This window comes from Diaporthe batatas, assembly GCF_019321695.1.
Source record: "Diaporthe batatas strain CRI 302-4 chromosome Unknown Contig00012, whole genome shotgun sequence".
NCBI classification, from domain to species: domain Eukaryota; kingdom Fungi; phylum Ascomycota; class Sordariomycetes; order Diaporthales; family Diaporthaceae; genus Diaporthe; species Diaporthe batatas.
The window spans coordinates 854,751-874,827 of NW_025408559.1; the positions used below are offsets into that span (position 1 = coordinate 854,751).

General features: G+C 47.2%; 5 protein-coding genes across 5 annotated transcripts; 2 read left to right on the forward strand and 3 right to left on the reverse strand.

Moving 5' to 3' along the window:
- Nucleotides 1–3,608: 3,608 nt before the first annotated feature.
- KVR01_009850 (uncharacterized protein) lies at nt 3,609–6,329 on the reverse strand. The gene is made up of 3 exons (XM_044786765.1): nt 5,574–6,329; nt 5,199–5,516; nt 3,609–5,133 (listed from the first exon to the last, which is right to left on the reverse strand). Exons 1-3 carry the CDS (start codon nt 6,242–6,244, stop codon nt 4,038–4,040), a joined length of 2,085 nt encoding a protein of 694 aa, XP_044641098.1. The 5' UTR covers nt 6,245–6,329; the 3' UTR covers nt 3,609–4,037.
- A 1,644-nt stretch (nt 6,330–7,973) lies between these two features.
- KVR01_009865 (uncharacterized protein) lies at nt 7,974–10,792 on the forward strand. Its single transcript, XM_044793463.1, has 3 exons — nt 7,974–9,642; nt 9,704–9,828; nt 9,929–10,792. Exons 1-3 carry the CDS (start codon nt 8,199–8,201, stop codon nt 10,721–10,723), a joined length of 2,364 nt encoding a protein of 787 aa, XP_044641113.1. The 5' UTR covers nt 7,974–8,198; the 3' UTR covers nt 10,724–10,792.
- Nucleotides 10,793–11,470: 678 nt separating this feature from the next.
- On the reverse strand, nt 11,471–11,941 carry KVR01_009911 (uncharacterized protein; the record flags this gene model as incomplete). The annotated part of the gene is made up of 1 exon (XM_044789693.1): nt 11,471–11,941. One exon carries the CDS (start codon nt 11,939–11,941, stop codon nt 11,471–11,473), a length of 471 nt encoding a protein of 156 aa, XP_044641159.1.
- A 1,442-nt stretch (nt 11,942–13,383) lies between these two features.
- On the reverse strand, nt 13,384–16,523 carry KVR01_009657 (uncharacterized protein). The gene is made up of 5 exons (XM_044787885.1): nt 15,754–16,523; nt 15,418–15,556; nt 15,041–15,355; nt 14,637–14,985; nt 13,384–14,578 (listed from the first exon to the last, which is right to left on the reverse strand). Exons 1-5 carry the CDS (start codon nt 15,864–15,866, stop codon nt 13,641–13,643), a joined length of 1,854 nt encoding a protein of 617 aa, XP_044640905.1. The 5' UTR covers nt 15,867–16,523; the 3' UTR covers nt 13,384–13,640.
- Nucleotides 16,524–17,603: 1,080 nt separating this feature from the next.
- On the forward strand, nt 17,604–19,028 carry KVR01_009988 (uncharacterized protein; the record flags this gene model as incomplete). Its single annotated transcript, XM_044795036.1, has 2 exons — nt 17,604–18,454; nt 18,527–19,028. 2 exons carry the CDS (start codon nt 17,604–17,606, stop codon nt 19,026–19,028), a joined length of 1,353 nt encoding a protein of 450 aa, XP_044641236.1.
- Between the last annotated feature and the right edge of the window lie 1,049 nt (nt 19,029–20,077).

The window sequence follows — 20,077 nt, forward strand, 5'->3', positions numbered from 1 at the left end:
ATTAAGCCTAAACTATTTAATACTTATTATATAAAACTTATTTAAGGAATTAAATTATATAATTTATTAATAAAAATATTATATTATTTAAATAATTATATACTTAAAAGCTAATTATTAAAATAACTAAGGTCTAATAAATTACTTAAAAGTATTTATAAATACTCTTAAAACTATTTAAAATAAGGTTATTATAATAAACTAAATAATTTAAAAATATAAAAAATACTATTAAAGTTAATAATAAAAAAATATACCTAATAATAAAAAAAAGGCTTTAAAAGGTATTAATAATAAAACCCTTTTATTAATAAAATAGGGTTTTAATAAATAATATTAGTAATAATATTAAATACTTTAAAAGTTATTTAATTAACCCTTTAATATAAATATATTTAAATAAACTAGCTTTAATTTTATTTATTAAAATTTATAATTTAAAAGTTAATATTATTTTTATTATATAACTTAAAAATAAACTATTATATTAAAAAAATAAAAGTTAAAAATTTAAGGCCTTTTATTAAATTATATTAATTTATTTAAAAACTTAATTAAAAGAAAATATAAAACTATTTAAATATAATTATTAAGTTAAAAATATTTTTATTAAGGTTAATTAGCTTATAAATTAAAAGTTTTAACTTTATAATTAAAAATTATAAAAAAATATTAATAAAAATTAAAATACTTAACTATAATAATATTATAAATATACTCTTTAAATTCTAAAAATCCTTCTTTCTTTAATTCTTATATAATTATAAGGTTATATTACTAATATAAAAGTTATAAATATCTATATTATAAGGTAATTACTTAACTAAATAACTACTAATTAAAGTCTTTTAACTATTACTAGTTATTTAATAAATAACTACCCTAAAAATAGCTTACTAATAATTAGGTGAGTAGTAAATATAAATATACTTAATAAAAATCTAAACCTTAAAACTTTTAATTTATATTAATAATTACTAAATAAAAGTTAAAATAAAGATAAAAATAGACTTTATATAAAAAATATAAATAATTAATAAAAATATAGCTATATTTTTAAATAATTATTATAAAATTAATTATTATTATTAAAATAAAAGAAATTCTTTATAATAATAGTATTTTATTAGGTAAAATAATATATATATTAACTTATTTAATAAAAACTTAAAAATTAATTTAATATAATTATAATAAATAATATTATAATTAGGTACTTATTAAAAATCCTTTTAATTACTAAATAGCTTAAATAGAACCTAATAAAAGGAGCCTAATAATAATAGGTTAGTTTTATTCCTTTTAAAAAAGTAATAAAAATAAAAGTAAAAAAGTAATATTAATATAATTATTAATTTATTATTTAATATTAATTTATTTAAAGTTAAGTATAGTTAAATAGTCTTAATAGGGTTACTACTATTACTATTATTATTAGTTTTTTTTTATAGGTTTAATAGGGCTTTACTACTATTAATAATAATAATAATAATGCCTAAAAGTCTATAATGGAGGTAGAGGTTATTAATTATTTTCTTATTATTATTACTATAAGTAAAAAGAAATAAAATAGTTTTATATTAAAAGTTTATTATAAAAATATTTTAAAAGTATTTTAAAACCTATTAAAAGGGTTTAATTTAAATAACTTATAAAAATTATAAAATATAAAGGGCTTAATTTTTATAGGCTTTATAAAAAAGAATATTTAATTTAATAAATATAGCCTAAAGGTTATCTTATTAGTTAAAATATTAGTTAAATTATATTTAAAAAGAAAAAACTTTACTAATTTCTTTAATAATAATAATAATAAAAAAACTTATTATTATAATAAAGGTTATTAAATAGCTATTTAATAAACTATTAAGTAAATATTAAAAATATATACTTTATAAAACCTATAAAGGTTGCCTAACTAATTAATTAGCTTTATTTAATATTAAATTTTATAATTAAATTAGCTATTTAATAAAAATTAAAAGCCTATTAAAATAGTCCTTTTATTTAATAAGGTAAAAAGTTATATAATAAATTTTAAAGGACTTTTAAATAAAAAAGTAATAATTAAGTATATAAAAGATATAATTAATAATAGAAAGTAATTAAAAAAAAGTTATTTATTTTAAATAAATAAAGTAAATTAAATACCTAATATTAAGTACTTAATTAATTAAATAAATTTACCTATAATTAATTTATTTATTTTAACTTTTAACTATTAATTTAACTATTTAACTTATAAATAATACTTTTCTACCCATATAACTTTATTTAATTAAAACTCTATTAATTTTAATTCTTATAACTTTTAATTAGAATTATTATATTTATTTTATTTTATACTTTCTTTTAATATTTATATATAATAAAAATATCTTTAAATAGCCTTAGCTTTAAACTTAACCTTCTAAATATAAAAATAAAAATTAAATAAAATTTTTATTTAAATTATAATTTAATAACTTATATTAATATTAATAATATAAATAATATTTTAAGTTATTAAAATATACCTTAATAAAATTAAAATTAGGGAGTATAAAAGTAAATATTTATATTTTATATCTCTTATATTTATTACCTTAATTATTTCTACTTTATAATATTAAAAGTATTATTTATTATAAAATTAACTTTAAGTTTAAATATAAATTTATTTTTAATAAAATACTTTTTTAGTTATTAAAAAAACTTTTATTATATAACTTTTATATATTATAATAATAAATAAACTATTTAATATAATTATAAAAGAATATAAAAATAAGCCCTTTATTTAAAAAAACTTTTAACCTATAAAATATACTTAATAAATATTTAATTTATTTTTTATATTATTTTATTTATTAAAACTAAACTTATTAATAAAAATAAATATTTTTATTATATAGCTTAATTAATATATTTATTAAAAATAGTAATTATAAAGCTTTTATTATATTAATAGGTTAATATATATATCTATTTATTACTTTATATATAAATTTTAAAAGTATTACCTATTATTTTATAATAATATTAATTTATAATTATTTAATAAAAATATTATATTTTATTAAAATATAAATTTAATTTATTAAGTAAAAGATCTTTTAGCTTTTAATTTATATAATTTATATATTAATTATATTTTATAATATTATTATAAAAGTAGGCTAATAAATTTTTATAATTTATCACTTTAATTTAATTATATTTAATAGTAATAATAATAATATATTTAAAATAATTATATAAATAATAATAACCCTTTAATAGTATTTTTAACTATAATATAATTAATTTTAAATTTAATTTATAGTTATTTATTTAGTAAAAATAGGTTAAAATATAAATAAAACTCTAACTATTAAAGTTTATAGTTTAATAGGTAATAGCTTACTATTATTAACCTTTTTTTTTCCTTTTTTAGGGTGTAGATGGTATTAAATATGATATTCTATTAAAAATGTAGGGTTTTCCGCCTTATTAATAAAGTTTTGGTTTAATTAAGGAATAGGGGGCATTTAACCGGGGGGGGGGCAACTCTCATTTTTCCGAGACAGCCAATTTGAATCCTAGCTACCTTCTTCCCAACATCACAACCGCAGCACTTACGGCATTAGGCTGATTGATCCCTCAACCGACAACATCAGACCCTGAACAGCCGAAAAATAATCGCGGATCGAAAATGATCTCCAAACTGTTGTCTGTTTTCCTTCTGCTCTCAGTAGTGATGGGATTGACTTCCTATCAGCTGTCTCGGGATGCTTCTGCCTTCCAACAGCGTAATCTCGACACCATCAACAAGATCTACAACGTAACCACCTTTCCGAACAACCTGGTTTTCCTGCAGGGCGGAGTGGATGCCATCCCCGATGGACTCTTCGCAGATGACGTTGTCGGCCGACATCTGGAGTCACGCCCCTTGGCGACTTCAGCGGCAGTATGTGACTTCCTATTCGTCTATCTAGAATATCGCTTCATGAGAACCTTCGAAAACTCACATGTGCACCGCACAACATTTCGACACCCTGGGCCTACATGGGCAGCGTCTAACTGACGATCTGCTTGACGCCCGTCTTCCCAATCCATTCAGCAGTGCCGTCGACAGAGGGTCGACGCATCTCGATCCCCAGAACCGTCTCGATGAAGCTTCGCTTGAGCACACTCTTCTTCCGTCTCGCCAAGAGCTGGGCCGTCTTGAGTATGTTCTTGATCTGGCGGCCGTTGAGCTCCAGCTTGGCCAACTGCTCCACATCCTGGTCTGTGACCTCGGGCTTCTGCTTGGCGGCCGAGAGGAAATTGCGCCAGATGTGAGCGCGCGACTCGGCCGTGAGGTCCGGGTACTCGAGCGAGACATGGATGCGGGACTGAAACGCCTGGTCGATGTTATCCACGCGGTTGGTGGTCATGAACAAGATGCCCTCGTAGTACTCGAGGGTGCGCAGGAAGATGGAGACGACCTTGTTGCGCTCGAGGTCGTGTGTAGACCGCGCCTCAAGGAAGACGTCGCACTCGTCTAGCAGCAGGATGGCGTTCCACCGCGCGACCAGCTCGAGGATCTGCGACAGGCCCTGCTCTACCTCCCACGGCTTGGAGCCTAGGTCGCCCGAGCTGAGCGTGTGCAGCGGCACGCGGAGGTTCTCGGCGACCGCCTCGGCCGTCAGCGTCTTGCCTACGCCTGGGGGGCCGGACAGGAGGCAGATTATGCCCTTGCCCTTGCCCGAGATGACGTCGTCAAAGGTGTCCCCTCCGTCTAGTTGAGACTCTGAGAAGGCCATGATGAGCTCCTTCTGGTCGTCTGGCAGCACGAGCTTTTCGAAAGCGTCCTCGTTCCACTTTATATCATCAACTTGCTCGACGTAGAACTCGAGCCACTCCTTGCGCTTGAGAGAATAGCCGCGAGTGCGAGAGCGTGCGAGCATCTGGTAGTACGGCGTGAGCCTGAGATGGCCATGCTCGGAGAGGCCGTGCTGCCGCCGGTGTTCATATAGACGCTCCAGGTCCTTGGCTTTCCAATCAGACGGCCGGCGCCGACGCCACATGTTGCTGCGGTTGAAGGAATGGATGTCCACGACTACGCGACCGCTGAGCTGGATCGGGACCTCATTGTTCTGCTGGTCCCAAGTGATCGCAGTGCCATCATAACTGACAAGCAGCAGCATGTTAGCATCCACTCCACAAGATAGCGTTCAAGCTTTGAGATCACATACGCTTTGTAATGGTGTCCTGCCAGCTTTTCAAAAATACTACCCCTCTCTATCAGGCTTGCTGTTATCCCTTTCTCATCCTCATGGAAAGATAGAGGGAAGGCATTCAGGCCAGTGATCTTCTTGATGCCGATGAATTCCGGGACATCAATCCGCTCTGTCACGCGGCCAAACGCCTTTCCGCTGTAGTCAACGCAGTCGGCAAAAAGAGCAAGGAACCTCCCGCACTTATTCTCCAGGTACTCAGATTCTTCCAGCTCAAAAGCAGAGAGCGGTCCTTTATGGGCAGCGAGGACGACGGAGCCAGGCTGGAAGATCATCCTGTATTATGTCTATGAGTAAGACATGGCTTGACGCAGACCAGACAGAGGCACTCACCACAGATGTTCGAAAGTAACGACACCATTGAGAACGTAGTCCTCATAAGCCTTGATGCTGTCACCAATCTCATACTGGAGTATGTCATGCAGAACAACGAGATGCTCCTTGGTCTTTGGGTCCAGATCAGGGCGCTTCATGTACTCGAGAAGCTCGAACCACCGGTGGATGAAGGGCTTGAAGGGAGCCTCAAAAGTCAGACGCTTCAGCTCGCACGCCACACCAGGGTAGTCCTTCAATATGACATCGCCAAGGGCCTTTTGCAGCCAGGGGCTCTGCACGACGATGGAATGAGCCTCGAGCTTCTTGCGGCCGTCCTGGCTCTTGACGTTGCGCACGAGCACGGCATAAGTGTCCGTCACAGCATTCTCTGCTGGTTCCGCTACGTCCTCCGGGTACTTGTTGACCCACGTCCACATGCCGTCCTTGTCCTTGGAAGACTTGTAGATGTTCTTGACCTCGCTGATGGATCCTATAGGGGTGTTCGTCTTTTCCGTATCTTCTTCCTCCGGGACGATGACACCACTTTCTTCGCTTTCCGATCCATCACTAGCATCGTCGCCCTCGATGTTGACATGTTTCATTAACAAGGATAATTCCTCAAGGCTGAGCATGTTGGGAGACTCCTCCTTGTCGTAGTATACGGCAACCTTGGGTTTGATATCTGCCATGACTAGTAAAGTCAAGGACAAGTTCGGCAGGAAATGAAGTTGGAGTCAAAGATCAAAAGCTGCTTTGTAAAACGGTGTGGAAGCCCAAATCTAGTGGTTTGAATCCCCCAAGGACGCATCTGTTCACAGGATATTTATATTCCTGTTGAACCACATTTTAGTCTATCTGCCTTATCTCTGTGTTGGCACCCTTCACTTTGCCCAGGGTGCTATCAAGGCAACAGCTGCATGTCCATACATAGGTAGGTCTTTGGCAGTCCGTTAAAGGGTACTCAGGTATGGATGCAGCATCAGCACTAGATCAAAAACAGGCTGGAACACGGTGAAACAAGTGGGTGGCTGCAGCTGCTGCCTACAAGTTCTGTCTTGTCCTGCAGCATGGAAGCTGGGATTGGTCACATTCAAAGCACATATAAGCAGGGCCACATGCTCAAGATTGTCAAGACATGAGGACATGGGCAATAGTGCAGGTTGGGAGCAAGTACTCCAAGGTTTGCTGGCAGTGGATCAGCACAAGAAAAGGTACTTAAATAGTTATTGGACGTGAAAGTCATATTTTGCCACTTGCACGAAGCTCCATGCACAGAGATGCACTAGCTGCCTAGCACCGTCGACACTACTGGCCGGGCTGGCAGGCAGGCAGGCTCCAATGTGCTGCTTTTGACACAGCTGGTGAGCTGAAAATTCACATGTAAGGACAGGTTTTGTATATTCTTCACGATGCTGCTGAGAATCCTGGACCTTCCAATGACGCGGAGATGCAGAGGGGTCTTGAATGGGGTGTGATAAAAAGACTGCTGCCTGCTTCACAGTACAATTCACGATTCGAATTGTCCTGTTGGTTCTCCTGCAGCTACATGCTGGCTCATGCAATCCTTCTGTTTTGTATAGATTTCAACTCGAGCAGCAATATGTTCAAGATGGTGGTCATTTCTTGGTCATCAGAGTCCAAGTACTTCAAGTTTCTAGTGATGCCGTCTGCAGAAAGATAGAAGGCATAAAATTTTGGGGTTAAAGTATTCTGGGTGGAAAATGGTAAAATTTGCCAGCCCAAGTCACACATATTGTTGGAGCATTGTTGTGTCAACATCATGGCTCAGTAATTTGTCGGGCGACATCTGAAGCTTGGCGTTGGTGGCGTTTACGTTCCTGGCCGGAGCCAACTCGACCAGTGGCGCCGTTGGAACAAGGGGTCGAGGCAGCGAGACAGAAATCCCACTGTACTTTGTAGTGTTCGTGCGGTATTTAATCTAATGCACGGGGTGGGCAACTGTGGCATCGCAGGCGGTGAGGACCTCGTAAGACCCGGCGACAAGAGCATCTGATGGACAAAAGAGGACAGCAGAGTCGATAGTCTTAAAAGATGGTCTTGGTAGAGGAGCCCATCGTGGGGCGGGCCACGTTGTCAGGTTGTCTAGACGGGTGGGAGGACATTATTCGATGTTTGGATCGAGAGGCCCACAACTTTGGCTTCAGCGCCCTACCACAGTACAAGCACTCGGTAGTATGTCCCAGGGACCAGCCAGCTGCCAGCGTGGGACGGACGGTCGGGGGCTGAAACGGCGGGCTAGCGGGCTGGCGGGCTAACCTGAGGTCCAGTAATGCCCCGGCCCCTGTCCACGGGTAATGAGCTGTCATTAGAGCATGTGGGGCCCGGGACAGGCCGTCCCTGCAGACGCCAACCGGATTCAACCCCCAAACCAGCCAGCCAGCCCTGCTTGGAATTCTGGCCGCCCAGGTACCGCCGAAACGAGTCGATCAGGGGGAGAGCGCATAGCTATCTCCTCAGTCGTCGGATTGCACGGTTCACCCACAAATGGCCGTTGCGTTGGTTGCCTCTGGGGGTGGGGGAGCTTTTGTCCAGGCTCCTCTCCTCCTCCAAGGCTGATCCTTTCTTCCTCGCAATCCCCATCACTCTCACCACCACCGCAGCAGCCGGTGAGCATCGCCAGCCATGGCATGGCAGCCATGGGAAAAGTTCAAGGCCGACCATCCCGCCGCCGCGGACCGCATGGCTGAATCATGGGCCGCCGTCCGGCCATATCTGCCTCCGGTCAACTTCATCACCATGCATTATGCCTACTTCATCCTGGTTGGGCTCATCTTCGCCGCCATCTTCTACGGGCTTTCACAGCCGGACCACAGCGTCAGCTTCGTCGACAGCCTTTTCCTCGTCTTGTCCGCCTTCACCACCTCCGGCCTCAACACGGTCGATATCAGTCGGCTCAGTACCGCCCAGCAGGTCATTATCGCCTTGATGATGGTCTTGGGCAGCCCCGTCTTCGTCTCCATCTTCACCATCTGGCTCCGCGCCCGCGTCTTTGAGAAGCGGTTCGAGGACATTGTCGAGGCCGAGCGGAACAGGAGGATCAAGACAACCGGCACCATTGTTGGCATGGCCGGCGCAATGATTGGCCTGCCCGTCATGTCCTCCTTCAAAGGATCAAAACGCAAGGCCAAGAAGAGCAGGCACGAGCGCAAGGCCGACGCAGACGCATTCCAGCTATCCGGTCTCCGTTCTCGCGAGAAGGCCCACGACCGGCCGCAGAGCCAGTCCACGAACCAGGACGGTGCACAGCCCAACATACTGGAGCCCATCGAGGAAGGCCAGAGGCTCGACGTCTCCACCACCTCCGCCGCCGAGCCGCTCTCCCCCAAGTCCAACACTACTGCCAGGAGGAGGCCTTTCAGCCGTGACGAAGGCCGCCAGTCCATCTCAGAGGGCTTCGATTTCAGGACCTTTATCCACGAGAACAAAAAGTCCGTCGGTAGGAACGGCCAGTTCTTCGACCTCACCGAGGAAGAGCGCGAGTATTTGGGTGGAGTCGAGTACCGTGCCCTCAAGATCCTCTTCACCATTGTGTGCATCTACTTTGTTCTCTGGCAGCTCCTCGGGGCCATTACCCTCGGCGCCTGGTCTTATGTGCATAGCCAGAGCATCACGGCCGTCAACTCCCAGAACTCCTGGTGGGCTGGCATTTTCCTCGCCATTTCTTCCTTCAACAATGCCGGGATGACGCTCCTCGATGCGGGCGTGGCAGCCTTTGACAACGATGCCTTCGTCTTGACCATTGTGACCATCCTTTCCCTCGCTGGAAACGCCGCCTTCCCCGCGTTCCTCAGGGCAACTGTCTACTTCTGCAGCCTCGTGTTGAAGGTGGCCGATCGCGATGACGAATACACCGTCTGGCAGGAAGCCTTCGACTTCATTTTGAAGTACCCGCGTCGACTCTACATGATGATGTTCCCTGCGAAGGCCAATCTTGTCTTTGTCACCTTGTTCTCCGCTATTGCCGTCATGGACTGGGTCTTGTTGTTGGTTCTCAGCATCGGCAATTCTGCCATTGAGGCGTACCCGGTTGCAAAGCGAGTTGGGCTGGCTGTCTTCCAGGCGTTAAGTAAGTCACCTACCTGAAAGCTTGATAGTAAAACTTGAATTGCTAACGTCCTTACCACAAGCCATTCCTTCGGGAGGTTTTGCTGTTGTTCCAATTTCAAGCCTCTACTTCGATGTTCTGGTCTTGTGGGTCATCGTCATGTACATTTCCGCGTATCCAGAGATTATCGTCATGAGAAACTCAAATGCAAGTGGAACCTCCTCCAAGGCACTATACAATCGCATTCGTGATCTCTAGCCACCCATCTCCTGCAAATGAGCCACGCGTCTCGCTAACCGGACCCAAGGTGTACGAAGAACGGTCGCTAGGAATCTACACGACCGAACCCGAGAAGAGCGAGGAAAAGGACCCAGCTGGAAATGAGTCGACAGACGAGCTGCTTCCAACCTTTGGGCCTCTCCTGTCCCCACCGACGTTTGGTCATGCCCTTGGCCCAGAGCGGACAGCAATCTCCACGTCAGCCGTGTCACAAGCAAAGTCAGGCATCTCCGCCAAGTCCGTCAAGAAACTAGCCGCGGTGGGCCGGCGAGGCACCTCCTTCGTGGGCAAGCAGATCCAGAACAGGATGAACAACTTCCAGGGCGTGGGCGTGACGCCCAAGCCGCGGCTGAAGCGGGCCGCCGAGATGAACTTCGACAACCCCTCCGCGGCGCCCATCTCCACGTCGACGCCCGAGGGCCACGTGAGCCTGGTATCACAGCACCTCCGCGGCCAGCTGTCGCACGATATCTGGGCCATCGCCCTGGCGCTGTTCCTCATCACGCTCATCGAGACGTCCCACTCCATCGCCGACCCGCGCTCCTACAGCGTATTCAACTTCATGTTCGAGATCGTCTCCGGATATACCAACATCGGTCTTTCGATGGGCCTGCCGGATCACTCGTTTAGTTTTTCGGGCGGCTGGTATACTGGGTCCAAGCTGGTTATGATCGTGATGATGATCCGTGGCAGGCACCGGGGTCTGCCCGTCGCGCTGGACCATGCCGTTAAGCTGCCTGGGTGGGAGAACGTCAAGAAGCAGAACGAAGATGCCGAGATCAGAAGGATCTTGGGTAAGAGTCCGACGAGCCTAGAGATATAGATTTTAGAATAGACTTGTTTGCCTCTTCAGTTGCGCAAGACAAAATATTAGATTTTATTTCCAATTCAAGACGGCCGTCCAATGTTGCCAAGTGCTGCTCAACATGGCCACTTCCCGTCTGACCAAGGGGCTGCCACAAATGTTCTTGGGAACTTGGGACATCACTGCCCAGGTGGCTGCATGTGGCTACCTGGGTAGGGTTGGATTCATACTCAAGAAGATGAGTTCCCGGGTGAGTCTTTCGTTCAAAAACGGTAAAACAGTTTCCAATTGTTGGCACGCTTTGAAAATTCTACCCACAGTACTTTAAAGTTGGTTCTTTGTAAAGGGCTATTTAATTTCCCTAGGCAAAAGATTTACCTACACAATACAGATTCAGACTAGAGTTAAAACATGTTGTGGGGCGATGCAGATACTCACAGCTTTCCTGAGAATTTAGTTGAAAAGCCTCCTTGGGTACCACACTATCTGCTATTTGTTCGCGTGGACTTCTCAATCAGAACCTTCGTTCTACTCGAAATGAGCATCAAGTCATTGACAATCAGCACAGTTTCATTGTGTAGCAGTGCACGACCACTAGACCTCTTCAGTCTGCCTCTAGGTCCAAGAAACTACAAGTCCCATCCCTCAATCAATCAAATTGTATACCTCCCATCCACTGTGTAAAGGTGCCATGTATGTATTCGGACGTATTCGGAATAGAAGCGAAACCAAACACCTCCCACCGCAATCACCATCCAGTCTCCCTTACTGGCCTGCCCAGCACGAGCTGCTGAGGCCTTTGTGCTTGGTGGGGTCGAGTAATGGGTTAGCTGCCTTGAGTTTCTTCTCCTCTTCAGAAAGAGGGCCAATTGTGCAATTTGAATTCTTTATGGCTGGGGTCTTCGTGGGGAGATCGTTCTTATGCGTGATTGTGTTCTGGCCTGACTCCATCAGTGTCATGCTTGGGGTCTTGCTGCCGGGGCCGTTGGCTCCTGTGCTGGCCTCGTTGGCTTTCTTGGCTTCGTCGATGCCGGCCTGGATGATTTCGGCAGGGTCTTTGCGAGCTCGGCGGCTGGCGGCAACGAAGGCCTGCGCTCCAAAGGCAGAGCCGTCTGTGCTTGCCACCCTGTCCTCAAGTCCTCCTGGGGCCCAGCGGGAATTGACAAGGTTCCTGGGGCTCCAGGTGTCTTCCTTGGGAAGGCTGTTTGAGGTCGGTTTATTTTGGGATGGAGACATGGTGAGGTGTTTCCAATGAAGTATGTGTGGTTATAGAAGTAGATGGCCAAGGTGGATGAAGATCGAGACCATGCTGCTGGACTCGCTGGTTGTCTCACTGTTGTGTGTTGGAGACACAGGTTGGCCTTCGATAGGGCCAAAGTTAAGGTGTTGCTTCTCTGCTGGGATCAATGTTCTGCTGGATGGCAAAGAGATTCTCTGAGAACAGAGTGTGTTGAACAATACCAAACGGATTCTGGTGGTTTCTCTGGAATCTTACTGACATTGTTCTCTCTTTTTCTAAAAAGACAAGAAAAAAGTAAACGGCCGGGTCTTCAGCGTTTACCACTAAGTGAATGTGCCACATAGGTTTAATATGTATGGGGATTAGAAACAAAACCATTTCACTTGACCGTGCAGACAGGTGGGTACATAGGTACCTACTTAAGTACCTATTCTTCAAGTTGACTATGGGAAAGGCATCTGATTTGATTGGTCTACAGCCCACTTGTGTGGACTGGGGGCCCACTCTGTACTTAAGTAGCATTCACTTTCCTGGCGATTGACTGTCTGTTTGTTTTCTTCCATCATCGGGGGCACGGCTGGATTCACTTCTCACGAGGTGGGCCTGGCCATGACCGACCACCCCTTGGGGTGCTCTGATTGAGGCTCACTGCTTGCAAAGACGATATCATCACTTCTTAACGTGTCTACGCTTTGAGTCAGGCCGCTCGGTGGGGCGCGTCTGATCGGGACCATCAGAACACTGTGCACCATTCACAAGGCTGCTGGGGAGCCTTGCTGGTGTGACACGCCGATTTGGCGACGCATGCGAGTTGGCCTCACTTTTTCCAAAGCCACACTTTCTTTTCTGCGGCCATTTGCGGGGCATCCGTGGCGGAGGGTCCAACTCCCACACGTCACAGCAGCGACTGCCGTTTCAACAACGGCAGCACGCGGTGCCCATCGGGTCGGTAGCTGGGGCCTGGCGCTTGGCTGGGAGCTTGCTGGTCAGGAGCTCGCGATCGATCACGCAGCTCCCCTGGACTTGCTGCGCACCTACACTGGCGCGAGGATGATTCCTCACAGCCTGCGTTGTCTCGTCCCTAGCCTTGCAAAGCCGTGCGATGTTGGGTTTCTCCCCGTTCAAAGGTATCGCGAGGGAAGACACTGGGCTGCTGGCGAGAAACAGCCGGTCCTCGGATCATGGTGGCCAAGATACTAGTGGGCGGTCGTTGACCAATTTTTGGAACCACTCGTCCTTGTGGCGTTTGTTTTTCTTTTTCATTGCAGTCGCCAGCTTGCCGGCGATGCGAGGAGGAAGTTGCAGCTTTCTCAAACTGTGGCCAAAAGACATAGTGCTACCAAGCGAAACACATCGTCGTCGTTGAATTCGCGTCTAGCCCGACTTGAGGAAACCGGCAGGTGTCGTCAACAATCACTAGCATCTCTTGGCGGCTGGCTCACAACAAAGGCTGTTCGATATTTGACACCACCAGACCCACGTTTGAGAGCTAATCTCGGGGGCTGAATGAGCGTGATGATATACGGCTTGACTTAGTATACGGTGGTCTAAGGTATGTCAAGTCATCCTCAGCTGCCGCCCCTGCTCATTGTGAGTGCGGTAATTCTTCCCGATCTAACAAATACTACCAGGCTTAGCGATACAACATTTGGACAAACGCACTATCTTCCCCAAATGGACCCATATTTGGCCGAATCAAATCGCCTTACTAGAGTTGACGCCGTCGGCCCCCGTCGCCCACTCATTTGAGTTCACCTCCGCCCATCTCCAGACGTCTGTCTGGCCTCTCGTCAAGGCCAACAGGTGCCTCTCCCAGTAGCCTGTCATCGGCTCTTCAGGAAGAACCTTCATAGAAGGTCTCACAGCAACGCCTGCCGCGTTCTTGACCACGGCATCTGGGTTGAATACCCACCGCCACTGTCCATCACCCCTCTGGAACCTATACATCCAGTTCTCATCGTAACCCATCCCAGTTCTCTCGACCTCCTCCTCCCACCACGCCGCCTGCGGCCCAGTTGCCCGTTCAACCTCGGCGACATCAGCCTTCTCGAGTCTCCAGACCGGCCTGCCCGACCCACCATCTTCTCGCAGGAGCGACGAGCACGGCCACGCGCCGCGGTCGTCCATGTCCATCCCGCCACACACGAGGCGCAGGCGCACGCAGCTATGGATCCGCTCGTCGGTGTTGGTGAGGGGATCATCTGTGTCGGCGTTACTGTCTGGGTCAGCCCTCGTGAAGCAGCCCGGGTGCCGGACGATCGTGCCTGTCGCAAGCTGGAGCTTGCTCTCCGGGTACCGGGTCTGCCCTAGGCCCCAGGGACGGGGGTGGCCAACCTCCCACAGTTGTTGCGGGCTACCATCTGGATGGTGTTCTTTGCCTGGGCAGTTCTCTGTGTCTATGGTCTGATCCTTGGCTGGGGGCGGGCAGAGGGCTGGCGAAGAAGCCCATGGCTTAGGGCTTGGACGTCGATGCTGGAGGAGGGATTTCCAGACGAAGCTTGGTATAAGAGATGTCGGTGGAGGGATGTACGGGTATGGATGAGCCGCATTGTAACGAAGGCCGTCAACAAAAGTTCTCATGAGGCGGCGGGCGCTGAACTCGACGCCGAGAGTGCTGAGCTGATCGCAGATCCCTATGGGTTATCGTCAGCCCCCTTCCTTCTTGCCTCGCTCCGCGCTTGCGATACCTACAGGCAAGCGAGATGTTTGACATCTGCTGATCATACCAGCCACCTCCGACGTCACCGTGGTTTCCCGGGAACCACACCTGCTTCAGGTTCGTCACTTTATTGTCTTCGAGACGCTCCCACAGCGCAGGGCGGAAGGCGGCTCTGGGTTCGTCCAGCGATAAGGCTTGAAATGCGTTCTCGACCTTGCTTGAGACATGGGTGCTCGTGAACTTCCATTGGTCCGCCGATCCTCTAATCCCAAATACGGGCGCAGGAGGAATCCCAAGAGCGCCGACCGTGTCCCATACAGCCACAGCTTTGATTCTGATTTCGGTCGAGTTGTCGCGATAAGTATCGCGCGTCCACGATTTCTAGCACGTGTTAGAAAAGTTGTCTTCTACATTGGTTCGTTTATTCAAAACTCACGGATTTCAACCACTGCTTGTATTGATCCTTGCGCTCACTCTCCCATCGAACCTTGGCCGGGCCCTTCTCCCCGTTATAAGGTTTGAGGTCGGGAAACAGGAATTCCTTTGTAGATTGCTTCTCGTCGCCTATGTTCTCATAATCCCTGAAGATCGGAAAGAACCTGTCCATGCCTTCTGTCGTCAGTAGTCCGACCGAAGCTATCAGGTCTGCCACGGAGCGAGCAGTGAAAGCCCCTCTTGAAAAGCCGACTAAGATGATTGAGTCTCCATCTACATAGTTGGCGCAAGCGAAATTGTAGCACTCTCGAATGTCCTGGATGCTGTCAGATCAAAGACGGTAAAGCGCATATAGTGATTTCGGTCACCAAAGCTCACTTGGTCCAATCCTTCACCAAATGCGCCTCCGGTGAGCATGTCGAGCTTGGAGGGACCGGTCCCCACGCCTGGAGAGTACATGATTATCTGGCTGGCCCCATCTTTACAAAACCGCTTCAGGCTTCGTGAGAGCTTAGTTCTAGCAAGTCTTCACATCAGCCGTGCATTCAAGTATCCATTACATCTGACGAGAGTTGGTTTAGGCAACGTCCATCAGGCCTTGCCTTCAATGTGTTGGTCTCAACGGAATTTGGCAAGCAATTCCGTTCCCCGGGCAGATTTTCGAGGGCAAACTGATAGCACGTCTACGGGCCAAGGTCCCTCAAGTCAACTCACACGTTAGATGGGGGCTCATCCTTTGGGCCCAGAGAATTGACCCATGTCCCATCACAGCATATGAAAATCCGTTTCGGCTTGTATTGGCGGCATTGGTCGGCTCTCGGATCCATACCGAACGATTGTTCCCGAAGAAACTGGTGCGCGAGGCAGATTGAGTCGGTTGCAAGTTGACTGGGAATTGTAGACTGTTTAAACCAGATGCGTTATAACAGCAGTTCCCATGTTCGGCATCGGGGCGGGCCATGCAGTGTATATATTGGCACAGAAGTACCACCCACCCTCCTTTGATTGCATCCGCCTCGAGTGCTGTTTTGTAGCAACCAGCAGCGCGCCCAGCCTTTTTGGGGGTTGCATTAATTAGGCTCGCGCAGGCGTGCAGCGCAGTATTGGGCAATTGGAAGGGTGCCGATTAATCAGCGCGAACGAATGACAGGCAGCCAGGGCAGCTTGCAGTGGCTGTCAGCGGCGCGGCGCAGCGCGTTGACAGAGACAAACCGGGCGCCATGCTCGTTGGCTGAAGACGATCAACACTCCCTTGGGAATCTTGTGACAGGTCCTCAGAGGCTGAGATCCATCCGACTATTTGAGCTAGTAAAGCCCACTGATCTAAGCCACTGGGAGGTTAGGAACCCGTCCGCTTGAGAATGTTGGTGTCAGGTCCGATCGATAGTGCGAGCCCATGGCGCTGGGGCTTTGGAACATGGCGGCGATGGTCTCTGGCTGTGCGGGCAGGGCTGGCAGGCAAGGCAGGGTACTGTATGTAGCACATATGGCAGGTACCTAGGTAGGTATGTAGGGAGGTACCCAGGTGCCAGGTGCCTAGGCATTATGTAGGTACGGAGTGCTCCGTGTAACGCTGGCTCAGCTTGGGCGTGCCCACGGCTGTCGCCCGACTCCTCCTGACTGCGACGCTCGATGGCCCCCACCCACTGCATAGCCGTCTGGGTCGGTAGGTCTATACGTGTACTTGGTTGAGTACTTGGGTTACTACCTAGGTACCTAGGCAGGTATTATTTCTGGCCTTCACCTGCAGCCTAGCAGGCACACCAACCGGACAACGGGGCAACCTACGACCAAGCTTCCTTACCTGGACCAAGCTTGCATTGGTGCCGCCCTTGAGTTCTGCCTAGCATAGCTTCCGTTGGTCGGCAACCCGCTTGGCCTGGCTGCGGGACAAGGTTGGCATTTGGCAGGCACACTGCCGCGCCGCTGCTTCCCAATGCTTCGGTTCAACGCAGCATCAATTCGACCCCGACCAGCACAACAAATGCCGTCCGATTCTTGCGAGGTCCTGCAAAAACAACCTCATGCAGAGGCTCGTGTCATTGTTTCGGCTTGTCTCACGATGTGCGGTTGCAGAGCAGAGGTCGTCAGTCGCCAGTCGTCTGACGGGAAGGGGCTGGTGGGTCCACGCCAGCAGATGACATCACCCTCGATCTGTCACGGGCCCGACGGTAGTATGATATCACAAACCCAAACCCGTCCAAACCAGAACTTACACCCCGGCTTCCCGGATAGCAGTTGAACCGCAGCTGCAGAGCCAGAACGGCCGGTTCGTCGACTCCTACCCCCCGATCACAGCGCTGCTGATAGCCCTTGCCACGATAATCCAGCTCTTGGCTTGTCCCATACACACGTCACTTCACCTATGACCCCTGAGTGCGTGCTACCTCAGGTCCGTTCTTTCGAAGGCAACCTAGCCTGCTCTGCAACGTGCCGCAGCTTGACCCAGAAAGTAAACAGCATCCCCCCATCCAAAACATGTTTATGAGGCAATACTTCCACAGCTCGCCTTTACACTGAGCTAGTCCCTCATCGTCTGCAATTGTCTATACGATTGTAACATCATGGACGAGAGGCAGGACCCGCCACAAAGAGAAAAGGAGGATGGAGAGGCCGTCCCACCCGTCGACGCCGAAGCCCTCGACGAGAAGCCAAGGGCCGCTCTGCACTCAGACCAGAAACCGAAACCGGGCCCACACGAACGATATTCTCTCGATGTCGGCAGGAAGCCTGACCTGGCCAACCAAACCAAAACTGAGAGATCGCACAGTTTGCCAGCTCTCAACGATCAGCCTCAGCAACCACAGTCGCCGCCTCCGACCCATGCCTCTACCAGTGGCAACGCTTCACGCCAGAGACCAGTGCGGTCCAGCGCTGAATTCGACAGACGTTTTGACGGGCCCTACGCAAGGCCCAGCATATCTATCGCACGGCGCAAGTCGTCTCACCAGGCCCGCCTTGACGCCGAGCAGGTCGTTGAGGCCGTCGAGGGCCAAGACCACCAGGGCTCGGATGCCTCGGCCGCATCCGGCGCGGCGCCGCGGGTGCTCGAGCCCAGGCCGCCGCCTCTCAACTACACCCTGCACACGCGGTACTGGGCCATTTTTATCTTCTGGTTCTTCATCATATTCGACTCCGTCGTCATGCCCATCGCCTTGTACTTTGGCTTGTGGTACGGCGTCGGCCCCGGGAGCGTAAAAGAGGGAGAGGAGTCGACCATGTCCGCCAACACCGTCTACACTGTTGTCACAGCCGCCATCGGGGGTGCTAGTATCCTTGAGTACTTTGTGCGGTTCTGGAGGCTGTGGAAGAAGGACAGCGTTTGCCGAGTCATCGGTGCGCATAGATGGTATCTCGATGCCTTCCACTGGAATTACACCCTGGCTTGGCTTATCATCATGGTTGAGTTGATAGTGTGAGTGCCACCGGTTTCTTGCCTGCCTCTCATGTGTTTTGGTACCAGGCTGACCGAGACTCCCCTCAACAGCGGCACTGTCCAGGAGTGGCCACCAATCCGACTGGTCGCTATGCCATTGACCACGATGCTCTACACTTTCGGCACCGAGATGCTCATCGTCGATATCCTCCGCGTATTCCGCATCCCTGCTCCTTTTCGTCTGTCATCCATCCCGAAAGGTGCCCAGTTGCGACCGTGTGTGTACACTCTCATCGAAGACATATGCGCAGTGGATGGCTCTGGAGGGACGGACTTTCGGGAGGCTCTGAATAGGAGGTACGAAGCGAGCCACATTTTCCGCACGATGCTGCGGCGGCTGGGAGTTTTCTGGGCTGTTGGAGCTCAGGCCATGGCGGTCGTCTGCACCATTCTCATCTTCACGGTCAGCGAAGATGCAGCCTATGCTATCGGCTGGTCGGTACCCTTTGGATGGGCTGGAGTGTGGGCGGCGGCTACCATCTGGTATGTGAAGAGAGAATTAAAGAGAGAGAAGGCCCATTGGATCGCCGAAGCATCAAAGAGCACAGCCTGACCCAGGTTCGAGGATGCGGAGCCGGGAACGGTTCGGAATTCAGTCAAGACCAAATAAGACAACAGACAATTGGAACTTCAATTACAGAAATTTTACCGGCAACTCATTCAACCAAGGTGAAACTGGTACATGTGCTCGCCGCACCAACATCTGACATATTCTCTGACTTGTTGGTGCCGTTGCGGCCTTGGCAACCAACATGGTGCCTGCCTCGGCCACTGGTTGTGGTTCCAACAGCGGTCTACCAACCATTTGTGGAAAGTGACCGGGTCAGTCGGGCTGGCCGTGAATTGGACGGCCATGTAACCCACAATCTAGATCTTTCATTTCAGACCCAGATTTCCTGCCATGTCCATTGGACCAAAAGTTGGCTCACCGTCGGTCCTCCGGCCGTCATTGCAGCTTCGGCACGGGGAGGAAAATGGTGGAGTGGGCGCCAAAAGGGGCGGCTGTTGGTGTAAGTGCCAAGACCGACCTAGGCGGCTACTGGGCATGCTCATCTCGGTTGTCGACATTGCGGCTGGCCGAGCCTTCTTTCGGGATCGATGCAGGTCGATGAAACCAGAGGATGCAGGTGATCAGGAGTCAACGCTGTGGAAGGAATACTCCATCGTCTTAACCGCCATCGCCCGCCAGCCCGTGCGCTATTACGGTGAGCCAAGCCTGTCAAGGAGCCAGAAACACAATCTAATCGTATGGTTGATGCAGAGCCTCTCGCCCGCCGAACTCTATGGCCCGCGACCGACGGCCAAGCTCTGGAGATCCTGTCGATCCTTGGGGCTTGGCACGATGATGGAATCCCGGCCACGCGGGTACAGTCGATCACTTTGTGCATCACTCGCCCACCGCCACACAGCATAAATCTCTGTGTCCAGGACCGCATCCATATGACAGGCTAGCTCGCATTAGATCAATGCCGCCTTGTGCATAGATGGATGGGGACTGATGGGACTGCTGGACCACGGGTACAAGTTTCTGCATAAGGCCTACCGAGGCGCCAAGGCTTTCTTCTTGAAACGCAAAGGAGGGGCTCCACGGAAATTTACCAG